The 11,067-nt window shown below is 38.6% G+C and overlaps 1 protein-coding gene across 2 annotated transcripts in view; it reads right to left on the reverse strand.

Annotated features, from left to right (window-relative positions):
• Positions 1-9,058, reverse strand: part of GOLGA3 (golgin A3) — a 33,606-nt gene extending 24,548 nt beyond the window's left edge. Inside the window, exons 1-4 of one of the 2 annotated variants that reach the window (XM_072415703.1) lie at positions 8,959-9,058; positions 6,742-7,030; positions 2,087-2,236; positions 437-549 (exon numbers count right to left, since the gene is read on the reverse strand). In XM_072415703.1, the coding sequence (XP_072271804.1) occupies positions 437-549; positions 2,087-2,236; positions 6,742-6,865 (387 nt within the window). In that variant the 5' untranslated portion in view covers positions 6,866-7,030; positions 8,959-9,058. Of the gene's footprint in view, positions 1-436; positions 550-1,984; positions 2,237-6,741; positions 7,031-8,958 lie in introns of both variants that reach the window. The other variant, XM_072415702.1, reaches the window with a different exon arrangement.
• Positions 9,059-11,067: the final 2,009 nt, after the last annotated feature.

Raw genomic sequence — 11,067 nt, forward strand, 5'->3', positions numbered from 1 at the left:
AACACAGTATTTTTTTTTATTTTAAGCAAAGGAAAAAAAAAATTCAAGCACCTGTGTATGGTCTATGTCTTATAATATTCTCATTATGAAGGTATTCATTTGGACTTCGTCCTACAAAGTGAGAGAAAGTCCAAAACCTGACAGCTGACCAATCAGCAGACAGCCCAAGCTTTGCCTATTGGAGAGCTCTGACAGCCATCTTGCTCTGCAGCCACTACACTGCAATGAAATTATGTATAGCAGCAGTATATATTAAATACATGTACAATAAATATTTCTACATCTAAAACAAATGAGCCTGTATGGTCCAATTATTTTTGGAACTCCATTGTTAATTTTTCTAAAGAGTGCATTTGGGTTTTTAACCAAGTAGTACCAAACATTACAAAAGGAAACATTGTCACCATTTTTTCTGACAACAACAATGACTTCTTACCCTCTCCTGCTGACGCTTAACCCTGTACTGTTTCAGCTGCTCCTCCAAGCGACGTCTGGCCTGTAAGCGTATTTGCTCCTCTCTTTCAAGTGGAAGAGGAGTATCACTAGAGGCTGCAGATAACAAAGAAATTAAAACATGAGAAGTGTACAGACAGGGAATAAGAGCTTGTATATGGTACAGTTATAAAGATGACCCCAATTAAAGTATTTGATCATATTCAGCATGACGCAAGACGCAAAGCAGAAAACTAAGAAAATGTGGAAAAAAAGAATACATAGAAAGAATCTATACTGTCTAAACTATGCTGTCCTTTCATAAACACATATTAGAAACACACACCGTAAATAGGTTTACAATAAATGCACTGCAAATTGTGATAACTGCAAACAGATATTTAGATGACCATACAATATGACTGGCCTTGGCCAAAAACTAAATGGGTCAAAATGGTCCAGTGTTACACACTCACAAAGCTTTCTCTAGAACTATGTACTGTGTCATACTGAGAACGCACGCATCTTTAACACTGTAGTTTTTATCAGAGGGCAAAGCGAGGCAAATGTGGCCTTTATTTTCCCTAATTGATATCACAAGCATGAAAAGCCCCTTGTTTTAAAGCTTCTCATATGTTTGGATAATTTTTTAGATAATCAGTCAAAAAAGGAAAACTAAATCTGACCAATACACTATGAAACCACCTATCTGACAAATATCTAAGTGTACTTTTCAACAGTCACTGAACTTTGTACAACCTCCTTAATTAATGCTATATTACTTGAGTAACCAGAAATACAAGTTAAAAGGAATCTATTGTAAGGCCTCGTAGGGGATCCTAGGGTTTGCATTTTTAAACTAAAACTGATGCTCATGCATAAAAATTACTACTACTTCTTTTCTACACCTAAACACTTTCTCTTTTCCCATCCCTCTACGATAGAAATGCTCAAAATCCTTCCCTAAAAGGGAGATCAATCTGCCAGTTTTTAAAACACAAACTTATTTTTTTACCCAATGGGTGCCTAAAACACACCACAAATGGGTGCCTAAAACACACCACAAATGCTAATATATAAACATTATATAATAGCAGCAAATGTATTTTCTTGTATATCTAGTTAAAATATTGCACTTGTGAAAAAAAGGTTAATTTATAGAAGTTTCCCAACCAGGGTTCTCTGGAACCACAGGGTTCATCCAGATGTTGCTAGGGGTTCCTTGAGCAATGAGCAGTTTGTGACTCTCTGCCAAAAAGATCATTGGTGTCTGCTGAACTGACCTAATATTATTATTATTATTACACAGTATTTATACTTTTATTTCACCTGAAGGGGCTGCACTTCTGGCATCCTATCTGTGGGGGTGATATTCTTCCCACTGACTACAATGCTTACATACTGTTTACTGTGGATATAGTAATTATAGGAGGAAAAGAAAGAAAAAGCTGAAAACCAAAACGTAAAACAGAAAAAAACTTTAAGAAACATGACAGAAGCACGTAGCTAAAAAGGCGATAGATGAAACTGCACTTCAGAAAAGGGTGCTTACACAGGTCAGTTTCCTGCATATGAAGGCTTAGCTTCAGCGACTGCAAAGCTTCTTTTCTAAGAACTATGCCCTCAGTATTAGGTTCACTGTAACCAGGCACACCTGGAGGGGCTGCACCATCCTTTAGGAACTCATTTGTGGAAGGAGGATCCGTATAATGGGAGCGAGACCCATTCTGACATGTGTCTTCAGAACTATTCAAATCCACACTGCTTCCCTCATTTGGCAATTTATTTGAGTGTAAGCTTGTCACTGGAAAATAGGGAATATAAAAAAAAATGTTAAAGAATTCACAGGCTTTTATTTGCTTTGTAATTGCTAGTCCTCCAAAAAATTATTACAATTCGGCAATCTTTCAAACTCTCAAAATTAATGTGTTGCTATATCCATGGTGAACGCCCTGTGACAGTCCACAGCTCTCCATGTTATATCTTTGGGAATATCAGGTCAGGGTTCCCAGCTCTCTGGACTACAGAAGACTTCCCCCCTTAGGTATAGAGATAAGGAGGGGAAGATTCCATAGCCCTAATCAAGAAAGCTGCCTACAGTGACTGTTTCTCTATACAGGTACAGTACTGTAAAAGAGAATTGCCACCCAAGCACATGAGCGTTACTAGCAAACATGAAAAAAGTAAAACAATAAAAATGAAAAGGAAACCAAGTGGTAAATATACAGTTAGGTCCATGAATATTTGAACAAAGACAACTTTTTTTCTAATTTTGGCTCTGTACATTACCACACATTTTAAATTAAACAACTCAAATTCAGTTGTACTGCAGACTTTCAGCTTTAATTCAGTGGGTTGAACAAAAAGATTGCATAAAAATGTGAGGAACTAAAGCCTTTTTTTAACACAATCACTTCATTTCAGGGGCTCAAAAGTAATTAGACAAAATAAAAAGCTGAAAATAAAATGTTAATTTCTTATACTTGGTTGAAAACCCTTTGCTGGCAATGGCAGCCTGTAGTCTTGAACTCATTTACATAATTTCCTCCTTTTTAATGCTCTTCCAGGCCTTTACTACAGCAGCTTTCAGTTGCTGTTTGTTTGTGGGCCTTTCTGTCCGAAGTTTAGTCTTCAACAAGTGAAATGCATGCTCAATTGGGTTCAGATCCGGTGACTGACTTGACCTTTCAAGAATATTTCACTTCTTTGCTTTAACAAACTCCTGGGTTGCTTCGGCTGTATGTTTTGGGTCATTGTCCATCTGTATTATGAAACGCCTCCCAATCAATTTGACTGCAATTAGAAAAAAGTTGTCTCTGTCCTAATATTGTTGGACCTAACCGTACTACATTTTTTTAGATAAATTTAACCCTAATTTTACTAATTTGGTCACGTGGATTTTCATCAAGGCTATTAACACTGCCACTTCATGGAAATCAAAAACTGGTCAAATAGGAGCATGCAGTGTCAAGTATATTAATACTAATAACAAAACATCTTCTCCAAATGATAATAAAAACTGGATTTCTGTCGATAGGTTTCATTCCGTAACATTCTGTCTTTACACCAAGCTTTTAATAGCAGTCAATGTTCTCCCCAGCCCCTTTTAGGGGCTGCCACCCACCTACAATTTTTCCCACCCAGCCTAAAACAATTTCTGTATTGAGCACTGACAGAAAGGACAAAGTAAACTTTCCAGGTTGTCTGGTGACATTTGTCATGTGACTGAATGTGTTACCATACAACCCCGCTTCCGAATTGTCTATTCTTATACAAATATTTTAGTCTGTATGTATTTATGGCTCAGCTGTACCACTTTGAAAATGTTTCTATTTTTGAAAGATTTGAAAATGGTAATATTTATAAACCGATGGTTTTAAATCATTGTAACATAATATTAAATAAGGAGCGACTCCATGATTTCCACATTGCAGGCTTCCAAAAGAAAAAATCTGACTATGCTTACATAGGTTTGACTTTTCACAAGACAAAATCCTTTGGAGAACCACACCTTACAGTTTCCCCAAGTTTTTCTATATGACCTTTACACTGGAAGCAAAGTAAGAGACTGAATCCTGCACATTTATAGTGGGATGGTAGAAACATAAAAATTACTGCTTGAGGAATGTAAAGAGACCATAAAAATGAATTATGGTTGGAGATTATAAAAGGGAAACTTGCTCTGTTTAAAATCCGCAATGGCGTTGCAGATGAAGATGTAATTAATTTACATATGTAAATATAGAGGCTGCCATTTCTGACTTTTTTCTGAGTTACCTGACTGTTATTAAGTCAATACTTCTTGAGTAGTATACTGCAAGGTATACAATGGGGATACGTTTTTTTTTTGAATACTGGTTTTGGGTCAGGGGGTCTAAATAAAACCAGAGGGACAGTATTTTTATAAAATCAGAGGTCACCAATGGAAGCATCAGGGCAAGTTTCATGCAGGCGAACAATAAAAAAAACAAAACATACAATTCCTTGTACACTGACCTATTAATCAGCACAGAGAACAGATTAAACTCATTGATAATACTGGAAAAAAACACAGGTCTCAGCTGCAAATGAATATATACAGAGACTGCTCATTGCAACAAGTTATCCCTAGTTAGACCCCACTTCAATGTATGGGGTATCTAGCACTAAATATAGCAGGTTTGCTTCTGCCAAGGCAACTTCTCTTCACAGTACAGTCCGGTCATGATGTGACAGGAGATTTTTTTCTGCTGCAGTTTACCCCAAACAATGAAATGAATGGAAGCAGTTTAAATCCATTTTTAGGGGGTGTTTGAATGCAATGCAGTTAATAGTTTCAGAATCTTAAGGCAGCAGAATGCTGTTGAGCTACTTTCATAGACTTGAATTGGAACACTTTCCAACTGCATGAGAAAGTAGTTGGAAGAAAAGTGGTAAAAATGTTCTGAAAAGAATGCCGTTATCATTTTCAGATATAGCAAGACAACCAAAACCCCTAACTAGATTTGTTCAGGAAATGTACAATAATACCATCTCCTTACTGCTCCTAGGCGCATAACAGTTAAAACAGAGTGCCCGTGGTGGTTAATCGCGCAGTTGTCGACCGACTGCCTGAACACAAGCCTAACACAAAAGAATTAGACTCACCAAAGGCAGCTGAAAATCTTTAATGCATGTCCAACAAACAAACATGTCCAACAAAAGAGAAAATAACCACTTAAAGTAGAACTAATGCTTACAAGTGTGATGCTGCACTTGTCTCATTGCATATTGTCACAAATACTTCATGATCCTGCAAGTAAGGTCCACCCCATGCAGCTTCCTGTGATGGAGGACAACAATGCTGCACTACTCCTAAATTCAGAGCAGAGTTTCCCACATGTAGTTTGGAGCTGTCTGCACTACAAGTGGGATGAGAAGAGGTTGTGTGAGTGTGTGAGATTATCAGCATGGTCGCTGTTAGTGTCACAAGACTCTACTTTTGATCAGCACTTCACCACACTACACAAGTCCTGTCAACTTTTTCCTTAATTGTCAGCACCACTTATTAGACTGCAGGTACCACTGATATTAAGGAACACCAACCAAAAGTGCTTCCAGTGAGCCAGATAGCACTGCAAACAACTACCAAAACAAAACATGTGAAGACACATATAGCATATTATCATGATATACTACACATTATGCTAATCATAGACTGATTTATGTAAACCGGTCTAAAATTGTACTTAGTCTTACAGTAGGCACCTTAAGGTTTACAAAATGGCCAAACCAAACTACTTGCAGATCACATGGAAGCAGAGACACCCCCATATCTGACAAATTAAAATGCGTACCTCTCTGTTTGGCCTGCATCTACTTTTATAAAGACAAATCAGGGTGCTTTGGTTGGAATATTAAATCCTGTCTGTCCTCCCCCAACCCTGGAGGTTACAATTGCAGTTTTAGGTTTTCTTCAGTTACCATAAACCGGCAGGTAAAACAAGTAAATTTAACCCAAATAAAGAAAATGCATTGTTTCATATATTGTGACTTACACAAAACAGTAAATTAAAATGTAATGAAAGCATTTTCTGCCAGCTTTCCAGTAGAGAATCAATTGTTTTGTTCAAGCACAGCATGACCTTTTCAAGGATATCCTTAAATATATCACGTTAAAACACTTCAATTCATAACAACATTAGACATCGTAATACCATTATATGATATGATGCCCTGCCGTGCAGAGGTTCATTGTTGTTTTTGCAGAGATCTAAATTTAAACCTGGCCAGAATATATATTTTTTTTTTTAAGAAAAACCATCAGCCTTTACCAGCATATGGTAACAGAGTGGAGAATGTATTTTACACTTTAACAATAAAGAAAATGGACATCAACTTGAAATTTAACCCTAGGAGTACAAAGTTTACATAGTAGCAGTGTGGTTTTAATCTCAATATCCCGGTAATTTTCCTATTTTCTGTATTGCATTACTTACATAATAAATCACATTAAGGGATTATTTTAAAAAGCAGTGAATCTGACATTCACTGAAACGTTCTCTGGTAGAGAATCTTTCGGGTCGATGTGTTTTAATGGTAGTAATTGATTCTCCACCAGGGAATGTTTTAGTGAATGTCAGATTCACTGCTTTATCAATAGACCCCTATGTGTTAAACGTTACTTGCATGCATGCATTTCATGTCTGAAATGAAATCTTAGGTCACAAACATGTAAATTACATTTGTTTATACCAAGATGTCACACACAGCAATACATTCAATCCTAGTTCATAATTCCTTTTTACCATTATTTCATCAGACAATAATTGACAAATTCATGGAACTCACCAATATTGCTATCACCATCAAGCGATGTGTTCAGCTTAGCTTTGGCATCATCAAGTCCATCCTGGTTCCCGGTATCCATAACGGTGACAGACTGGACACCAAAAGATTCTGGCTGCAAGGTCATATCTGCACTTCAGCTGTATATCTAGCGATGCGATTTGTTTAGAATCAATAAATCTCAGATATGCTCTGTATTGCTGACAGACAATGGATGAGCATGATGGAGTGGCTTCCGCAAACAGATTGACAATACAGAAATAAATATCAGTTCATTGTGTTTAAAAAGTACCTAAAAGACAAAAGCATTGTTTAAAAAAAATGCAGAGTTGTACAGCTTGTATGCAAGATAATTACAGCTTTCACAATCAACAGACTTAGCAACCAGGTAACATTCTCAAACAAGTGTAAGTTTCTTTCCATTAAAAACATGACATTTATTAGTATACATGTGCAAACAATACCTGAAAACCAAGCATACAAACAGTGCAATTGTAAAAATGATAAAGGACTAAGGCTAGGTACACACGTGCAATAATTGTCATTGGAAATCGAATGACTAACGACAGATCAACAATTATTCACGATTATTTTGAACGAACATATAGTACACGATTCTGTACATGCTGAAACGATACGATCGTTCACAACTAATCCACCAATAATGCACACACACTAGATCTGAACGTTTTAACGATGCAGGAAGAGAAGTGTAACAGAGAAAATGTACCGCAGAACCATCCACGATCACTGAACGACCGTACATACTATAGATAGCGAACGATCGTCGCCCAAAAGTATCCGCTGGGACAGTCATTAGTTTCCAGCAACTTTCCTCATTCACTGGCATTGTTAGCCTGGCGTCGTGCATTTTTTTTTTGTTAACGAATATCGAGCGATCGGCCGTAAATTGTTAATTTCCAACGACAACTATTGCACGTGTGTACGCAGCCTAAGGCAATTGTGCAATAATTGTCCTTGGAAAGGATCTTTCACGATCATTTCCAACAACAAAAAACCGCACGATGCATGATCGAGCGCTGTACATACAGCTCCGTTCTGCTCTATGGAGAGGGGAGGGGGAGAAGGATGGAGCGGCACCTCACTGTGCTCTCTCCTCCTATCACTATCATTACGATCGTCCATTGTCTGTGGATCCGCCAGGATGGTCATTTGAGCGATGGACAAAGAGCGCGGTACACACGCAAGATTCTTGTCCGATGGGCCCTGAGCAGATTATCGGACGAGAACCACTGCACATGTGTACGTAGCCTAACACTTTCTAAACTATAGTAATAACATGAGCACAAAGAAAGTGATCAGAGTATGACTGTATATTATACCTGATGAATTTGCAAAGAAAAAAAATGGTACAGCAACTGCAGAAACCATAAATGGCACCATTATTAAATTGTATTTATGCAGCACCAACATATTACACAGCGCTGTACATTAAATATATAACTACATAATAATTAAACTCAGTATATAACGCATAGGAAGGTCTATGGGTAAAATTTGCTGATGTGCTCAAAAAGTAAAGAAGATTTTAGATATAAAGGTCTAAAGTGATGCTGATAAAAGTAAACAATATAACAGGAGGCAAACAATGCAACGTGGCTGCAGAAAACACAACTAAAGGAGCAAGCAAGTCAGTAAAGATGAAGAGCATCCACACAGCGGGCAGACATTTGTGTGCCAATCCCAGGGGCACTGCAACTATATGCCAGCGTTATGGGCATGGGGTACACAGAAATATTGTTATGGCCATGAGATACACAGACAATGGTATAGATAGCATAGGACACAGAAGATCAGCATTGCTTTAGGGATTTTGTTCATCACATAATAAAGGCTTGGGGGTGCCCAGGAAATGTTTTGGGGTCCCAATTAAATGTACAGCGCTGCGTAGTATGTTGGCGCTATATACATCCTGTCAAATATTAATAAAGGGCAATGATCCCACAAGCAGTCTGATAATACAGAGAGCACAGGGCTGAGGAGAAGGCTGGCAGGGGCAGAATACAAAGGCATTGCCCAGTATCAGAGGCGTCGTGCTGGGTGCCAGTCAGGGCACAGAGGAGGCACTGCCAGTCTCTGCTATGTGAGGATGTGGCAGAGGAGGATGCCAAGTTCTGCCCATGGCGGCTGTCACTGTCCTGGTCTATGACATGGCACCAGGAATGGAAGGTTCTGTATATGAGGAGGCATTTCTCTCACCGGAGTGTATGCTGCCCCGCTCCCCGGCTCCTGTCACTGCTCACGGCTGCAGCCTGGCCCCCACTCGGCCTCTCCCATTAGACGTGGCTCTCACTGACCGGCCTGGTGTCCCTTCATTATTCTTCCCCTTAGAAACAACATATAAGCGGAACCATAGTGCGGCGTAGCAGCTGCAAGCTTGCCAATGACTGCACCTGACACATTTATCTCTGTGGTCTCTATAAAGATGAATAGAGCTAGCAGAGGAAGCTATTTTCCACCAAACAATAATATGTATTTCTGAGTGGGGGACAGAATGTGTTGCACCAACAACTTCCGGTGATACCTGGATGTGTTGTCTGTGTTCATGTAAATATTGCAGGGGTTAAGGTATATTTTTTTGATAATGTAGATGGGCTCGAGCCAAATAAAGGGGACTTTATATTCATGTTCTATGATGGGAACAACCTGTGTATAATAGAGAGGAGTTGGCAGTGACAGCACCTCATACATACAGGTGTGAGGGCTCGCATTGCATTGTGGGTGGCAGAGTGGGCACTACAGTGGTGGGGTAGCTGCAGGTAGGAATTTGCACGCAGTGCACATTGCACAGATGTTCGGTAGATCCTCGGGGTTCACAGATGTGTCCATGTTATGTATGGAGAGCTTCAGAGTCTGGTATTGGGGTCGATTTCCTCTGTCTAATAAAGACTGATCTGCTGTTTTATTAGTAAAAGTCCCCTAGTCTCATGAAGAATTTAATACTTGCATGTTATAGAATATTTTAATAGAGAATATTTCTTAAACTATAGCCTGATAATAGCTGGCACACTGATCCTCTTTCGTCAAGCTCCTAAATGTGGGTGAGCAGAACTAAAGCAAAAAAATGAGACCAGGCACACCCTTTATTAACCTTACCTGCCTGATCTGAACTTTTTTTTAAATGCACTTACTTGTCCAGGTTCTGTTGAAGATATGACCATCTTCTTTCTTCTCTTCCTTGTTTTGATACTCATCCATCTTGATTGGAAGGGATGATGTTATTCCCGCTTAGGTGTGCAGGAGTTCATTCAGTCTTGGTAGCTGTAGGGGTAGCCAGGTGCACTGGGTATTCTGGCTTCCTACCCTGAGCAGCACAAGCGTAACTCAGCAATTTTTGGACAGAAGAGAACGGGGATTAGGTAGGTAAGAATGCCTATTACACAAGGGACATCGCCTGTCCCTCTCTGAAGAAAAGCCCTGTCTAATCCCAGATTTTGAAAGTTCTGCTTTAAAGGTTGAACTGGTGGGCTATACACACAAACCTTGCTTGTTCACCAATGATAATATTTTTTTTCTCTCCAACCTATTCACTTTACTCTTCAACCTTACAAAAGCTGAACTCCAGGTTCCCCATACTTGGTCATGTAATTCACCAGTCCCAGGTCTTCTCTTTTTATTGTGAATAGGAAGCAGGTTGCACTCATGACACGGACACTGCCTTTTGGCTGCCCAGCAGGTTCTATCAGGATCCAGAAGAAAGTCCACAAATAATAAATTTAGTTGGGAATTGTGCCCTCTATCTGCACCCATCCCCTACATACAATGGCAGACAAATCTAGCCACCATTTTTGATTAGATTTGTGATTAGAGTACAAATCCGGAACACCACAACATTTTATTAGTTATCTGCATACTTGTTTCAGGTGTGTCATAAAAAATACTGAAGCTAAAAGATCAGCTTTACATACAGGCAGTTAGCATTGTTCAAGATGAGCTCAGCAGCTTTCATTATCTCTCAGTGTAGGTCTACTATAAAGACACCTTAAACATCAGGAAAACAGCAAATCTCACAATTGGATTTCATATACAGTCATGAGAAAAGTAAGTATAACCCATGGAAGCTGTTGCCTTTGAACATTGTTTGATGAAATACTTGAACACGCAAACATTAGATCTTTTCAAATGGTTTCTACAGAAAAAGATAATATTTAAAAAAAAAAAAGCTTTTTTAATCATTTACAAATATCTGTATGACCCAAAAAAAGATTTTAAAAGCAATAAAGTTGTATAGGTTTTATGTTTAAAAACAATTAGGAACAACATTTGTACCAACAGACATTATTTTTTACATAAGATTTGCACCATATT

This window comes from Pyxicephalus adspersus, chromosome 6 (genome assembly GCF_032062135.1).
Source record: "Pyxicephalus adspersus chromosome 6, UCB_Pads_2.0, whole genome shotgun sequence".
Lineage (NCBI taxonomy): Eukaryota > Metazoa > Chordata > Amphibia > Anura > Pyxicephalidae > Pyxicephalus > Pyxicephalus adspersus.